The sequence below is a fragment of the Polypterus senegalus genome, chromosome 12 (assembly GCF_016835505.1).
Source record: "Polypterus senegalus isolate Bchr_013 chromosome 12, ASM1683550v1, whole genome shotgun sequence".
Lineage (NCBI taxonomy): Eukaryota > Metazoa > Chordata > Cladistia > Polypteriformes > Polypteridae > Polypterus > Polypterus senegalus.
Window position 1 is genome coordinate 14307930 of NC_053165.1, and position 17367 is coordinate 14325296.

Genomic DNA, 17367 nt, shown 5'->3' on the forward strand with positions numbered 1-17367 from the left:
AGCCTTGTCCTCCACCTCCCGACTCCATCTCACTCCATCTTAAGTGGCTTCTTCTATTCCAGACCCTGGAGTTTTTATGGGTCAGGTGGGACTCCTTAAAATTTGTGAGTTTTCAACCCACGTACCCCAACAGGGCTGCCTGTCAGGACTACAGTGCCCAAGACGCCCGGCAGGTGTACAAATGGTAACTCTGCCCGAGTGATGTTGTCATCGGACTTACTGGGGGTCTATATAGAAACAGTTCTTCCCTGTACTTCTGGGTCAGGTGGAAGGTCCTTAAAATTTGTGAATCCTCTACCCACAGTTCCCAACAGGGCTTCAGGATTACAGTTCCCAAGAAGCCCCGCGGGAGCTCTCCTCGAGCGATGTTGCCATCGGACTAACTGGGGGTCTACATAGTAACAGTTCTTCCCTGTACTTCTGTTAAATACTCCTGGCCAGAAAAGGTATCTGTAACTACCCTGGCTGGTGCCTGTCCATCAATATGCTTCTTTTATGGCCTCCCATCTGGGTAAAGAACCACCCTCCCTCTTGGTCGGGATACCAGTCTGTCCTCCTTGGCACTTACAATATAGACCTTCTCTAAACTCTATTGCCAATTGCTATGCTATGTGGGGATGTGTAGTGATGATGTTGCATGAGACAGTGGCGTCTGACACACACAGAGAGAGACAGAGAGAGATCAGCTGGCGTCACCAGGAGGCCCACTGCTCACAGCGTTTAAAGGTGGGCTCTGCACGGCGGACTAAAGGAGTTCTCCATTTAGCACACTGCCAGTACTCGCCTACATGCCAGAGACTGCTTGTTCACATCTCACTGCCAACAGTCTTCGAACTGAAAAGAAATTGGTGACAAGGGTGGGATTTGCACTGTGGACGGGTGGAGTGTAGTGGCGGCACTGCGTAAAATAGTAGGGGCTTGCACAGAGAAAGATCAGCTGACATCAACAGGATACAATGGCCAAAATGACAGAAAAATATCACAGCAGACCGAAACACTTCTCAAACACGGGGGGCCAAGTCGCTGCAGTGGTCTATATGTATGTTTCTTTTGTTGCCAAGCTCATGTAATACACAAATTAATCATTACGCTTCAGTTACCTTTTGCTACTGAGCTCCTGAGTTGATGGCAGCAATTTTACCTTTCCATTTTCTCTCAGTGTCAGGTCTTTTGTTCAGTTTGTTTTTCTCTCTTCCTCTCGGTACATCCATCCATCCATTATCCAACCTGCTATATCCTAACTACAGGGTCATGGGGATCTGCTGGAGCCAATCCCAGCCAACACAGGGCGCAAGGCAGGAAACAAACCCCGGGAAGGGCACCAGCCCATCGCAGGGCACACACACACACACACAATTTAGAATCGGCAATGCACCTAACCTAACCTAACCTAACTTTGGGAGGAAACCCACGCAGACACGGAGAGAACATGAAAACTCCACGCAGGGAGGACCCGGGAAGTGAACCCTACCCACTGCGCCACTGTGCTGCCCCCTCTTGGTACATACTGTAGTTATTTTATGTACTGTATTTGTCTAATAAATGAGTAAAAATATGACACTGCAACCCAAACATTTAAAGCGTGCGAACTGGCGGAGATTGGGTGGGCGGGTTTTTAGGACAACCCCCTGTGGGTGGAGCCTTTGCAGCAGTGGCGAATGCAGTTGCACTACCAACTGTTCAACGAGTTGTCCTGAGCCATTCGAGAATCACATCTGGCCCCGCGAGAATAATCCCTTCCTAATGAGGTGTACAGTACACCCGTCAGGGACCATTCTAATGTGGGACATCATGGCTGCATACTCGTACACTCCTTCACACCTGGCCAATTTAGAGCCACCAGTTAACTTTACTTTCACCTCCTTTGGAAGATGAGAAGAAACCGAAAAACCATCCAGCACGAGCAGACCAGGCGGACAACACACCGACTACGGCTTTGCTGGGATTTGAGCCTGGGCTGAAAATTATGAGACGGCAGTGCTACCCACTGCACCAACATGGTGCCCCACCAATCATAATCACAATAACTAAGAAATTCAAGGATAAAACCATTCTCATCCTGTCCCCATTAGTTCTGGCTGCTGTTTACCTGGTTCTGCTGGTTCTTCCTGTAGTTTGATTCTCTAGAGGCTCATTTTTTATTCATTTGCCTTCAAGTTAAATAATTCCTGAAGCCCCGTCACCTCATATCCTGATCCCATGAGATCTCATGTCAGATGCTGCATGTGAGAATGTAACTAAATACAAGCCACTGCAGGAACTGGCCCTGGTGACTCTGACTCTGCTGGCCTTTGAATGCTTTGTCATGGTATCGCAACCTCCGTCAGTGATGTGTCTGTAACAAATAAACTCCCGATTGTTTTTATGTTTATGTAGCTAAAGTAGTAACTCCATTGGTCTTATGCTACATGAAACTCGCTCCTAAGCCAGATTGCTGTGGGTGTGTGGCTGACCACCGACCGTAAACCACAGCACAATTCTTCAAACTTAGTTGCGTTGTGTAGTGAGTCCAGAGCAGTTCATTTGGCGATGAGGATGGGATTGTATGCCCAACCTACGTGGACCAGGGTCTCTCTCTGATTTGCCTTTCCCAAGATTTCTTTTTATTTTTTATTTTTCTCGTCTTCTTAGAGAATCTAGGCTGGGGGGCTGTCAAAAAGCAGGCCCAGTTAAAGCCCATTGAGACATTCCGTGTGTGATTTAGGGCCATGCAAGTAATAAATTGTTGTTGTTGTACTGCCGATGGGTGGAGTGTAGTGATGTCGCTGCCCTGAAAAGGTTGGGGGCTGATTTAAGGGGCTCTCCATTAAGCTCACGCTGCATGGAGATCATTTCTAAGTCAGATTTGGGTTCCAATGCCAAATCTGGGGGGCTAAAAAGCACCTATATAAAGTACAGATACATTTCCACGATAATACAAAATGTGACTAGTAGTTCTTAAAGGGAGTCACTGAACCAACAAAACAAGCTTAAAAACAAGCCTATGAAGGCCTGGTGGTTAAGTCTTGGACTTTGGACTTCAAACCCCACTTCTCACACCATATGACTGTGAGCAAGTCACTTCACCTGCCTGTGCCCCAATGAGAAAAAAAACAAAAGAAATGCGATCAATTGTATCTCAAAAGGTTTTAAGTCGCCTTGGATAAAGGTGTCACCCAAAGTCAGGAGGAAGTCAGGAGGTCAAAGACTGAAAAGGCGCAGCCATGCTTATCCCGTGAGCACTCTGAGAGTATCCATTAAATTGTTTTATTGCAGTTTCTCACACGAGGGTCCCATCTTCCCATATTTGTGCAACCAAATAAGATTTGCTGTCTGACGAGAGTCTCAATAAATGAATTTCATTCAACGCGGCCTTTACATTAAAATCATTCATCTCACTTTTTTTCCCCCAGTAGACCATCACATCTAATTTATTTATTTTGGTTGAATAGCTGATTGAAAAGGCAACTGTCCCTTATGTTTTAATTCAAGTGTATCACCTCTATCGGTTGGCAGTGTTTGCATGAAGATCTACTGCTTGCCTGTTCAGATATGTTGAAAAAGGCAGAGATTTCCATACTTTTTCACATAACTGTACATGTGCCCTACCAAATGGCAGCATTTTTTCATTTACATGTTTTGTGGAATGCCAACCTCTTACTATGTTTGGCCAAAGTTCTGGGAAAAGGTGAGGTAAAAATCTGTAATAAATGGCCTGATCTGACAGATTGCTGTCCACACTGTGATTTGAGATGTTTCTTCACCCACCCAATTTAAGTGTAACTTTTGTCTACGTGAGAAGGAAAACCTAAAACATGCGAGCGGGGCAATGTGTGGTACGTAACTTTGTACAGCTTGGCCATGTTTCCGTGTCAGCAGAGCTAATTGGCCAGCTCTGCCCACTGCCTGTGGTGTCCAAGCGGTCTCCTTGATGTTTAGTTTTCAGCTGATTAACATCTCTGATAGAAAGCTGCTGTTGCTGACGTAAGGTGATACACCTGCTTTGTGGCCCTTTGTAAAGCATCATCGGGGGTGATGTACTTTTTCCTACAGAGGTAGATTTGACAGATAAAGTGACTGAGGTGTGAGACAAACCCAGGCTGCTGAAGCCCCAGCTAAAGTGAAATTTCTTGTCATTTCTCTAGGTGCAGCTTAACAAGATTCATCCAGCAAATTAGAGTCAATCCAAAGCCATGGATTCAGCCCAGCCGCCCTTCGAGTCGGAGATGATGACTATTATACCAAATGGCAAGCACAGCGAGGACTTGTCTGTGCCCATGAAAATCCTGCCGGAGGAGGACAGGTACAATATTTACATCATGTCTGCCATATCTTATAGTCTGCATGTCGTGTAAAACCAGGCATATTGCTAGTTTTAGTCATTTATTGTCATGTATGAACAGTACTAGGAGATTATTTGCTGCATGTCTCCCAGTGGCAGGTGACATTATAGTCATGCGCTTATTTACGGTGGACCAAGTTGAGCCGAATCCTACTTATGGCCAAGGGTCATAGGAAAACAATAGAGTAATGTCCTAAAATTGTCAAAACCAGCCAAAGCAGTAACTATTTTGTTTTTATTATTATTATTATTATTATATAACAGGGTCTCATATGTTTTCTGACTCTTATAGGGCCCAATATGGTTTGTTCTGATCTGTGCTGCACCACATGGCTAATTTGGTAGTTGTCCGGCTCTGCCTTCCTTAAAGGTGTTTTTCAACCTTTATGGTCCCGCACCCATTTTTGCCTTTTTAAATTCTTTGACGGCTTACTACAAATACAAACTGCCCCCTTGCGGAACCAAGCACAGTGCTGCCGATCACTTAGGAGATCCATCATGACCCACTAATGATGGCAACCCACGCGCCACCAGTAGCAACCCAGATTGCGACTCTGCGATTAAAAATCACTGGCTATGGTGACCCACCCGTGAACCAAAGTTGTCAGCTTGTGACCCACTGGCGGCACAATCCAGTGACTGAGAAACACTGCCTTACGCTGACCGACACAGAAATCAGTTTGTTCTTCTCTACACTGGCAGCTAAAGTGACCCACACTTGTGTATTAGTGGTGGGAGGAAAAAAAAAGAGATACCGTTTTGCCAATGTGCTCACCTCGCTTGTGTATTAGCGGCTAAGTGAGTGTATCTTTCTTCTGAGGTTTCATTTTGCTGATGTGCTGGCCTCGCTTGTGTTATTAGTGGCTAAGCGAGTTTCTGTTTCCTTGGAGGTGGAGCCCTTACCCCGACTCCACCTCTCACTTCCAGGCCGGACAGACAGACAGACACACTTCCACACGTAGACGTTTACTGTATATATAAGATAGTAATAATAATAATAATAATAATAGCAGCTCACTACTCAAAACGCGGAGCTCCCGGGCTCGAACCTAGTATCTTTGGGTTATAAGGCAGCAAGTTCTTACCTCTGCACCATTTAAGAATACTTATCAAGTTCCTGTCGATTGACATTTGAGCTCAGCAACATATAAATTGAATGCCTTTTTTTATATATTCTTGAATAAAAGCACATGTGTTTATTTGATATTTGGACTAAAGTCTTCACACATTATACCCTTCACTTCATTTTTAGTATAACATGGAAAAAGTTTCTGGTTTAGGTTCAGCATTTCTTACATTTCTCACATTTCCTTTCATCCTACACTTACCCAGATCTTTGTAGATACGGAACACACATAAAATGCATGTATTCCAAATAACGATATACTATATTATTTACCCTCTACAACTCCAGGCACCGCACACACAGATAAGGAGCCTTGGCTTGAGGTGAGAGAGTTCAGCTCCGTCAAGGAGGGGGGGTGATGGGATAGAAGGCTGCTTGTTGCTTGTGCTGATTGACACATTTACAAAACAAAAGAAACCGATGGAGAGGTGCAAAGGGATTACGAGTTTTTGCGTAGGCTTCAGGGATTCTAGTGTTAATAACTTATTATGTGGCAAAAGACTGTGATTTGGCCCACATATAATAAATTGTATTTTTTTTCTAAAGAATCTTTGGTGTCTGTGTCTCTCTAACTTCTCACTGTGGCCACTCGCTTATGACTACAGGTGCCTGTAAAATGTAATAAAAAGTAAATAAAAATTAAATTACATTAACGCCTGATCAAAAACACTATTATGAACTACTTTATTCTCTAACTTGCATTCTATAAAAGTTGCTTTTTTGCATTTCTGTTCGCGTGTTGCTCGGGATATTTTTCTCTTTTTCATTTATTGGACGATTCTCTTTGTTCTTCATTTTTATTATATGCAGCTTTTTTTTGTTCATATTCATTTCTTTCGCTGTTCATTATCGGCGCTTGCTGCTATTTTTCTATCCCGATCTAAAATTCAACGTTCTTCAATAGATCATTTGCTTTTCTGCCTTACCATTATAAGCGACTGCATTGAAGGGCTAGTTAGCACTGAGAGAGTCACGATGTGGTATGGAGAGTGGATGTGCGCAGTAGGAGTAATGATTGGGTGGATGGTATGGAGGGGCGTGGTCAAGACTGACTATTGTGGACACGGCAGAAATCTTTTTTAATATAACAGAGAAATAGTATGTTTTATTTATATAGTTCCTTTCCCATGCTTAGGAGGCATTGTAAACACATGTGCTCCTCAGAAATGCCCGACTTCACCTCACAGCTCTCATTTATCTCTTGCCAGGTTTGAGGATACAGAGGGGCACACGGCAGAGGTTCAAGAATTCTTACCCCACCCAGATGGAAAGAAGCCCACTCGTTTTACAGATGTGAGTATAATATTTTATCTTGTGGTTCCATACGGTGGCAGCCTCTACCATCATGTGGACCAGTTTGAGTGTAATAGTGCTGTGTTGTGTAAACAGGGCCAGGGAACTTATGGAGGTCCACCTTTGGTCTTCTGTTGATGAGTCTTTGCTGATGGAATTGTTGACTGGACCTAAGCTCGGTTTACTTATGAAGACAGTCCAGGCTGTGATACTATTGCCATTCTCATGTAATTGCAGGTTTCATTTTATGTAGTTACGTAGTTGAAGCAGAGAACTTGACAACCTTTAAGAAGTTGAGATATTAGGACAGCTTAGCAATTAGCTAAATGAATGAGCTTGATGGGCTGAATAGTCTCTCGTTGGTCAGATCTCTCATGTTCAGTTTTTAGGGCCCTGTCTCTAATTTTAGTCAAACATGACCTAAAACCCTGGGAGCTAAAATGTGTGTTAAAATACCCAGCTCTGTTGCGGGGTCGAGATGGCTGTTAGCACAACCGTCTCACAGGTAGGCTTTCATAAAGCCTTTGACCATTTCAAATAACAAAACAAAACCACATGTGACTGCCAGCTTGGTCTGGGGTGTCTTCTGAGTGCTGACACATTCCCCTGGAGGACCTTTGAGTGTGTGCGTCATGCGTCACGGCTGCTACAGAACTCAACACGTCTAGCTCTGGAGAAGCGCTGTTTGTCAGATATGTTCAGTTTGTAGGGCAAACAAAGTCACACAAATAGCCTTCAGAGTTTATCAGCGATATGAGGCGCTCATAACTGCAGGTGACTTCAGAAAGGAGTTTCAATACTTAGAAGTTTTCCTATTCAGCAGCGTCACAAATCACATTACAAACCTCTCAATTACTTAGAGATAAGGGCTCATTAGCGTTTACTCAAGTGTTGTAAATTTGATGATATTGTAAACTAGCCTAGAGAAACGGCCATTTACTTAAAGGGCCCTAATGGTTCAATGATATGTCAGTCTGATTCGATAGCATTGTGTATTTACAAAGCTCTGTTCACCAGATATGTCCTACATGCCTCTTTCTTTGTGCATTTTGTTGCATTTCTTCGTCACACATTCCAGACCTGTTGTGGACGCCGAACAACATGACACATGAGCGTACGCCATACGGTTTACTGTCTTATGCTGGCCACTTGCCTTTGTCCTTCGGACATTCCGGCCCTCTTATTTAACACCTCGGCAGGGGTTTGGATGCCAGACAGACAATGGTGTAGCTAGGGGCAGGCGGAGGGGGCGGTCCGCCCCGGATAGCACATTTTTGGGGGTGATATTATTGGCCAAAAAGCTCAGTATAATTTGTGTTTAAGCAGCAGGGTTCGGAAAAAAATATCACTCATGAATGAAAAAAAAAAAAAATTCTCTGATTTTTATCCACATATGCTTCAAAAATAATTTTCAGACTGTCATTCTGTGACAGCATCGGACACAGCAGTTGAAATTTATGAGGCCATAACAAAAATAAACATAAACATTACACCGATAATAATTTCTAGAAAGATAAATAACTAATTTATAATTTCGTTTCGTTATCAATCCGAATGCGTTCTTGCACTGCGCAGAAAACAACCCCAGCTATCACTTGTACACTACACTGGTTTCTGGTTTTCACAGTGTAATTATATTAAACTAATAATTAGAACACGGCTTATGAGTGCGTCTATACTATATTCTTGTCTAGTTGCTGCTTATAAATAATTATATGTGAAAAATGATTGCTGTTTCTTTACATATGAAAAAATCTTTGCAATTTTTATCTTAAATTTTCTCTATACGTCATTTTAATTTTCTATTTAAATAAGTTAACATATTCAGATATGTTGGGGGCAAATTGAAGCACCGCCCCGCCCCGAGTGGCGTGAACTCCAGCTACGCCATTGCAGACAGATGTCTGATTACTTTATACTGTACTGTACTAGCCGTCCCCCACAGCTCCACCCGCGTAGTAGAGAAACAGGACAGCGAGAAGGGCCCTGCCCGGCTCCCTACTTCTACTTTTTTTTTTTTTTTTTTTATTTATTAATTTTATTATAATCAATACATAGTAATCAAGTTTTTACAAAAAAAAAAAAGAATTATGCTAAGAACAGATCGATCCCCACCCTTGAGAGAGAGAGCAAGCCAAATGGTGTAAAATTTAAGGCTTGTAAAAAATACCTAAATCAACAAATTCTCTGTGCTTTATAAACTCATTTCAAAATATTACTGATTAGATCCTGCCATGTTTTGAAAAAGTCTGCACAGATCCTCTAACTGAGTATTTGATTTTTCCAATTTCAAATAATATAACACATCAGTTTCCCACTGACTTAAAAGAGGAGAGTTTGGGTTCTTCCAGTTTATCAGAATAAGTCTGCGTGCCAACAGTGTAGTGAATGCAATCACAATTTGTTTGTCTTTCTCCACCTTAAGACCCTCTGGAAGAACCCCAAACACAGCTGTTAATGGGTTAGGAGGGATTGTGAGTCCAAGACTGTCTGAGAGGTAATTAAAAATTTTTGTCCAGAATAATGTTAATTTGGTGCAGGCCCAGAACATGTGACCTAGTGAGGCTGGGGCTTGGTTGCAACGTTCGCAGGTTGGATCATGCCCTGGAAACATTTTGGAGAGTTTTAGTCGAGACAGATGTGCTCGATATATAATTTTGAGTTGTATAATTGTATGCTTTGCGCATATGGAGCTTGAGTGAATTCTCTGCATTGCTACTTTCCACTCCTTTTCTGATATATTAATTGAGAGGTCATTTTCCCAGTGTCCTCTTGGATCTTTGAAAGGAAGGGATTGTAAAAGGATTTTATATATTGTAGAGATGGAGTCTAACTCCTTGAAATTGAGCAATATTTTTCCAGCGTGGATGAGGGTGCAAGATGAGGAAAATCTGGAAGGTTCTGTTTAACAAAGTTCCTGATTTGAAGATAGTGAAAGAAATTTGTAGCTGGAATGTTAAATTTGGAATGTAATTGTTCATAGGATGCAAAGGCGTTGTCTATATAAAGATCTCTAAGCAAGTTAATTCCAAATTTTTCCAGATATTAAAACTGCATATGTTTGTGAGGGTTGAAAGAGGTGGTTCTTTTGCAGGGTGCCACAGAAAGAAGCTTCTCCGTCTTAAAATGCTTTCTACATTGGTTCCAGATTCTAAGTGAGTGGAGCACAATTGGGTTATTAGTGTATTGCCGATAACGTGTGTTTATTGGAGCACAGAGCAAGGAATACAAAGAAGTACTGCAGGATTTTACTTCTATTGCGGTCCATGCCTGTGTATGTTCTTCTATTTGTGTCCAGGTTCTTATCGCCTGTATATTTGCTGCCCAGTAATAAAACTGGAAGTTAGGTAGAGCCATGCCGCCTTCTGCCTTTTGTCTTTGTAGGGTCGCTCTTTTGATGCGTGGATGTTTAGAATTCCAAATAAATGAGGTTATTGTTGAATCTAATTGCTTAAAGAACGATTTATTAATGTATATTGGTATGTTTTGAAATAAAAAAAGGAGCTTAGGAAGAATATTCATCTTAACAGTGTTAATTCTTCCAGCTAGTGTGAGATGAAGGGTTGACCATCTATGCAAGTCTTGTTTAATTTTTTCCATGCAGACGCGAAATTTTGTTGATAAAGAGCTTTATGTTTACTTGTGATGTTTACCCGAGGTATTTAAACTGTTCTGCAATGAATTCACTAATATTATATGCTTGGAAAGAGTACACTTTTATTCAGATTAATTCTGAGACCAGAGAGCTTTTGAAATTCTGTGAGTGCTGCTAAGACTGCAGGCACAGAATTTTCTGGGTCCGATATATACAGTACCATGTCATCTGCATATAATGAGATTTTCTGTTCCAGTCCTTCTCTGCTAATCCCCTTTATCTGATCAGTATTTCGACAATGTATTGCCAGTGGTTCAATGGCAATTGCAAACAGCAGTGGTGACAAAGGGCATCCTTGTCTTGTGCCACGTTCTAGTTTAAAGTAGTCTGAGCAAATGTTATTGATGCAAACTGAAGCTTCTGGGTTAGTATACAGTAATTTAATCCATGCACAAATGTTGGGCCAAACCCAAACTTCTCCAAAATAGTAAAAGGTATTTCCATTCAATCATGTCGAATGCTTTTCTGCATCCAATGATAATAATATTTCTGGGGTGTTTGATTTAGTTGGTGAGTATATTACATTAAACAGGCGTGAAGATTTGAAGATAAGTGTCGGCCCCTAATAAATCCAGTTTGGTCTTGTGATATTACGAGGGAGCACTTTCTCCATCCTTCTAGCTATGATTTTAGAGAGTATTTTAACGTCGTTATTCAGAAGTGAAATTGGTCTGTATGATGCACATTGTAATAAGTCCTTATTTTGTTTTGGAAAGACAGTGATTAGTGCTTGGCGAAAGGTTTGTGGAAGAGATTGGTTATCTCTGGCTTCTGTAAATGTTGCTAATAGGAGGGAGCTAGCTGAGCGGAGAATTTCTTGTAAAACTCTGCAGGGTAGCCGTCAGGGCCTGCTGCTTTTCCACCTTGGAGTGACTTTATAGCATCCAGTAATTCTGATAATGACAGAGGTTTATCGAGTTCCTCCACACTAAAAGCGTCAATTTGTGGTATCTGTAATTTATCCAGAAATGCATTAGATTGTATATTGTCTTCTTTAAACTCAGTAGTATATAGGGATTTATAGTAGTCTCTAAAAGTGTACATTATATTTTTGTGTTCGATGATTTTATCTCCATTCGTGTTAGTAATTACGAGATTGCGTTGCATATCTTGCTTGTGAATTTGTTGCTAAAAGCTTATTAGCTTTCTCTCCATGTTCATAATAATGATGTCTGGATTTGTAAATTAGTTGTTCGGTTTCTTTAGTTGTCAAGAGGTTTAATTCTGAATGTAGAGCCTGCCTCCTCTTATGTAGAGTCTCGCTTGGTAGTCTGGCATGTTCTTCATCTATTTTAGTAATTTCGCTTTTTATCTCTGCTACTTTCTTCGCTTCGGATTTATTTCTGTGGGAAAGATATGAGATAATCTGTCCTCTTAAGAAGGCCTTAAGAGTTTCCCAGAGTATTCCTGCAGAGATCTCAGGGGATGTATTTGTCTCTAGAAAGAATTCAATTTGTTTGGATATAAATTCAGTACAATTCTCGTCAGCTAATAGAAGCGGATTGAGGCCATCTGGGGTGAGTGTATGGGGCTTAGTAATTTCAGCTCCAAGATCATCGGAGCATGGTCTGAAATAACAATAGCATCGTATTTACAAGATTTAATCTTAGGCAAGAAGTTATTATCTATAAAGAAGTAATCAATCCTTGAGTAGCAATGATGTACTGGTGAGTAGAAAGAATATGTTCTTGAATTTGGGTTTAAAAACCTCCAGGGATCTGATAAGTTGTGATCAGTTATAAACTTTGTAATTATCTTTGCGGTGTTAGTTGCGTTCCCCTGTGGAGGAAGTCTTATCTAAAAGTGGATTTAGAACACAATTAAAGTCCCCAGCCATTATAAGTTTATGAGTGTTCAGATTGGGAATGGATGCAAATAAATTTTGTATAAATTCCTTATCATCAACATTAGGTGCATAAACATTTATCAAAATCATTTTACAGTTAGATAAGTCTCCCATGACCATCACATATCTCCCTTCAGGATCCAATACTACATCTGATGCTACAAATGGTACTGTTCTATGTATGAGAATTCCCACCCCTCTAGTTTTCTTTGTAAAACTAGAATGGAACATTTGGCCAGTCCAGTCTTTTCGGAACTGATCCTTACTTAGTAAGTGGGTTTCCTGTAAAAATACTATTTTAGCATTTAGACCTGTTAGGTGAGAAAGTACTTTCTTTCTCTTTAATTCGTGATTCAGGCCTTTAACATTCCAGCTTACGAAGTTAACTGTCCCATCATGGAGACACTGATTCTGAGTTTTTGATGTCATTTATAGTCTTAACTGGAAGTGAAATAGTTTAGGTCTTAATTTCCTATTCCCCAAGAGTTGTTGCCATGCAGCTTATTATTACGTTGATAGTTATAATTATAAAGATTGAGATGATAGATTAGATATAGATCAAGCCTGCTCTCTTTCTCTTCCCCTTAACCCCCACCCTCCCTTTTGCCTCCCCAGGTGAGGCTAAAACCCACTTCATGCAGTCCCAGTCCTCTGACATACCCAGAGACAGAGCACGTCCAAAGCACATCAAGCCCTCATGCAGTGGCGCTTTAAGGTTAAAAGATAGAGATATCTGTTACCAATATAGTCTTTAAAAGAGGAAAAGAAAAAAAGAAAAAGAATTTTGCACTTAATATATACATATATATATATATATACACATATATATATATATATATATATATATATATATATATATATACATACACATACATACACACATATATAATATATACATACACATACACATACATATAATCTTCAGCAATTTTAGTGCATTAAGATGATATCCCCAGATAATAAACCCAGGTGATGGTGTTAAAGATGTGTCCAAAACAAGCATAACAAGTCTTAATGCAGTAATAGCAATAACAGTAAACCAAGGGTATGATATTGAACAGTCTCATTTAGGGTACACATGAAATAATTAGAAAAGAAAAAAGAGGAGGAAAACGTAATTAAGCACAATAAAACATAAACATTTAGCCCTAGTAATACTAAGTAATAATAAGTAATAAGTAAGTAATAATAATAATAAGTAAGTAATAATAAGAATATGAGAATATATGCTGATAAAAACCCGTATTTTAAAACAAATAGATCAGACAGTAGATTATTAATCCTAGCTTTATCATTTACCGCCATGACTCACAATTATGTATCAGAATAGTCCGGGATCAGCTTTCTTAACTCATTTTCTGCCTCCTCCTTGCTAGGAAAACATAGAAATGACCCTGCCATTCCACTTTCAGTTTTGCCGGATACAGGAGGCCGTATTTGACATTGGCTTGCCGTAGCCGCTGTTTAATATTATAGAAGGCTGCGCGTTTAATAGCTGTTGCTGGAGAGAAGTCAGGAAGACGCGAATGTGGCAATTTTCATATATAATATTTTCCTTTTTCTGAGGAGTTCCATCACCTCTAACTTAAATGATAATCGTTCAAAACGAACTATAAAAGATCTTGGTCGGGTCTGACGGTGTTTGATCAGCGTGCGCGTGTAAGCCGCTGCTATCTCAGATTCTGCTTTAAAGTCGCCCCGATTATTTTAGAAAAAGTTCAGTTCGAATTTCACAGGGTTTAAACTTTCTCGATTCTCCGGCAGGCCTTCAATTCTGACATTATACCTTCTACTGCCATCTTCTAAAGCAGCCAGTCTGTCTCCAAGTTTTTCTCCGAGTTTTTTACATTCCGAACTGGCATTTACTGCTCTTTCCTCGGCACTGGAAGCTAGATGTTCGCTATTTCGATCCGATTCGTGAATGTCTCACTAAGATGCTCCAATTGATCAGCAAGCGTGCTCAGTTTAGCCGAGTTTTTCTCAATGCGCTCTTCAATTTTGCCCAGCACCTGTCGAAGTTCAAGTTGGACCTCTTGACGCAGCCTTTCATTTGCCTGTTGGAATTCCTGTCGCAGCCTTTCATTTGCCTGTTGGATTTCCTGTCGCAGACATTCATTGGCCTGTTTCATCTCCTGTTTTAATTCCTGTTTCAGTCTCTCAAGTGCCTTTGCCGTTGCTTTCTCATTAGCCTTCTCGCTTTCCTTTATATCTTGCGTGAGCTCAGCGAGCAACACTTTCAGTTCAGATAGCTCAAATGTGCCTTCTTGTGCCGTAGATGAAGCAGCAGACTCTGCTGAAGCGGTGTCCCGCTGCTCCAGTCCCGCGTAATTGCGTAACTGAAGCCGCGGACCTCCCGGCCTTTTCCAGTTTCAGGTAATCCTCTCCAATCGGCGAGCTATCCACATCTGCACTCACGATCGCACCTTCGCTCCCCTTTTCGCTCTCAGCCGGCGACGATGTAGCGGACCGTGGTCCCGAGGAGTCTGTACTTTCGCCCATCTGATCCAGGTCTGTCTCTGACAGGCCGTATCTCGAGCTAGGGCTTGCTGATCGCAGCTTGGATGTAGCTTTAGTCTTCGATTCTTTCGTTCTTTCCTTCTTGTTGGCCATGTTTATATGTGTTTACATATACTGTAGCGGTCCCTCTCGGGTCGAATAAATACAGGATATCTCAGAATAATAAGCAAATAATATGAAAAATAGCACCACTGCTAGCGGAGCTCCACTTCAGACGTCCATCTCCCGCATCGGACGAGACCAACCTCCCTACTTCTGACGTCACGCTTTCATGTCCCCTCGGCCTGGAGCCTCTGCTTCGAATTAGCGTGAATATATCGCTCCTGCAAGCGAACTATGATTCTTAGTCACAAAAATCAACCGGAATGTTCAAGCAGGTTATAGAAAAAAGCCCAATCTAAATCCATTAAGTATTTCGCTCGTTCACTAGCTTAGTGGAGGTAAGATATGTCATACGGCTGGCATGTGAGTGTGTAGGACCATGCCCCCCCCTCCCTTCAGCCCGTAGCATCTGTCTGAGATTCGCGCAAATAAGTCGGTACCGCAAGCAAACTATGGTACTTAGCGCAATGAGAGAAGTCGCAAAATCAACCGGAATATTCATGAAAATTATAGAATAAAAAACAATCTAAATCCGTTAAGTAGTTCTCTCGTGAAAAGCGGACAGACATACAGACAGACAGATGTTGGAATATATATATATATATAGAGAGAGAGATATATACAGAGGTTTCACTTGACTTGCTTAATTTATTCAGATCAAATGGGGTCAGGCAGTCAAACACAGAAGATACGCAAAGATTCAGCTCAGTTTATTATCCCTGTACGGTCGATCCAGAAAGTGTTCAGACCACTTCACGTTTTGCAAGTCTTCTTAAGTTTGACCCGACAAGCTTCACACACTTGGATTTGGGGATTTTCTGCTATTCGTCTCAGCAGATCCTCTCAAGCTCTGTCAGGTTGGATGGAGACCATCTGTGGGCAGCTATTTTTAGGTCTCTCCAGAGATGTTGGATTAGGTTCAACTTTAAGCTCTGGCTGGGCCACTTCTGAACATTCCCAGAGTTGTCCCTCAGCCACTCCTCCCTGTATTTCTTCCTCTTTGTCATTCCTGCAGTCTGTATCCCACACTTGACGCTCATCAGTTTAGCCCCAGTAGGTACATGCGGACCTCCGGTTTCATGTATTTCTCTGTGTTTGTCGTTCCTGCAGTCTGTATCCCACACTTGACACTCAGAAGATGGTGCTGCTTTTTTTTCTTTCTTTTTCTTCCTCTTGTGGTGTTCCTCGTCATGTCATCAGCCTCTGCGATTTGCTTGTGGCTGGAGTGGTGGCTCTGAGGCTAATGATCTGCTCCAACAATCGGAAGGATGCCCAGTTTGAATCCTGTAAATGCCAGAAGAGATTCCACTCTGTTGGACCCTTGAGCAAGGCCCTTAACCTGCAGTTGCTCTGTCCTGAGTATGACATTAATCTGCACCCAGTCCTGCAAGCAGGTCCTCCAACTTACAGGGAAAACTTGGGGGTTTATGGCAGGATTGGCATTCCAGCCACTGCAAAAAAACATCACACTGTTCCAGTGTGGTGCTGAGGTGTCACCCGTTGCACTGCTGCACTCGGATGTCAGTCCGGGTGCTTTGCCATATGGTGGGTGAGGCAACATGCTGTAATCAGTGTATGCTCCCAACCTCCTCCTCAGCAGATGTCTTCTTTTTCTTTCCGCCATTTCACTTTGGTCTGCCTGTTATTGTGGTGGGTGTAGCTCTGTTTGTTGAGGGTTTCCAAATAGTTCAAAATAGTTCAAATGCAGCTACCAGACAAGCATTTCAGCACTAATAGGACTCACCAGGCAAAAAAACACCACAGTCCAATTGACTTCTTTTTAAAGATTTTAGTGAAATTCAAAGCAAATGGGTTCCCACAAAAAAATAAGATAAAAAAGCTAATGATGCATGCAAAAAATCGAAAAAGTGAAACTTATGGTATTCTGCTTGGGGATTAAACATCTAGATTACATTTGTATTAGAAACCGTTAACTTATCTATATATCAGGACACAAAGTAAAAGCAATAAGAAGTGTTTTTAATCTTCTTTCTTCTCTAAATAGTACCCAAAGCACCACAGCCGCAATATCACAGGCAAGTAAATCACTAAGCACAATAATAAACACAATTCTCTCTTTCTGTCTCTATATCTTCTCCTCCACACCTCCCAGCAAGCTTTGTGCACCTCCACCCGACTTTGGCTCGCTTGCTGGGTCTTCAGCCATCCTTTAAATAGTGCCCGACCTGGAAGTGCTTCTGTTCTTCCTCCCACGTGACTTGCCAGATGGAGAACTCAAGTTCTTTAATCAGCCAGGGGCTCCCGTCCTTGTGATTCATTAGTACTTCCGGGCTATAGGGAAAGTATGACTCCCCAGGTCCTTCGACAGCTCCCCCTGGCGCCGCCAGCCACACGGCACTCAACAGGGCTGAGAAACCGAACTCCATGTTGCATGTGGGAATGCGGGCACTGCTACACTCCAGGGAATCTGCCATCTAGTGTTTTGGGGGAGGCAGTGTCGACAAGTAGCTGCCTTCTCCCATCCTTCCATTTAAGGGGCGTCCCGG

General features: G+C 41.8%; 1 protein-coding gene across 4 annotated transcripts in view; it reads left to right on the top strand.

The window, feature by feature from the left end:
- The window catches only part of LOC120539908 (sodium-coupled neutral amino acid transporter 3-like), a 117320-nt gene that overhangs the window by 39136 nt on the left and 60817 nt on the right, over positions 1 to 17367 (top strand). For all 4 annotated transcript variants that reach the window (XM_039770237.1, XM_039770235.1, XM_039770236.1 and 1 more), the window contains 2 exons: positions 4125 to 4282; positions 6656 to 6740. In XM_039770237.1, coding sequence (XP_039626171.1) covers positions 4173 to 4282; positions 6656 to 6740 — 195 coding nt within the window. In that variant the 5' untranslated portion in view covers positions 4125 to 4172. The remainder of the gene's footprint in view (positions 1 to 4124; positions 4283 to 6655; positions 6741 to 17367) is intronic.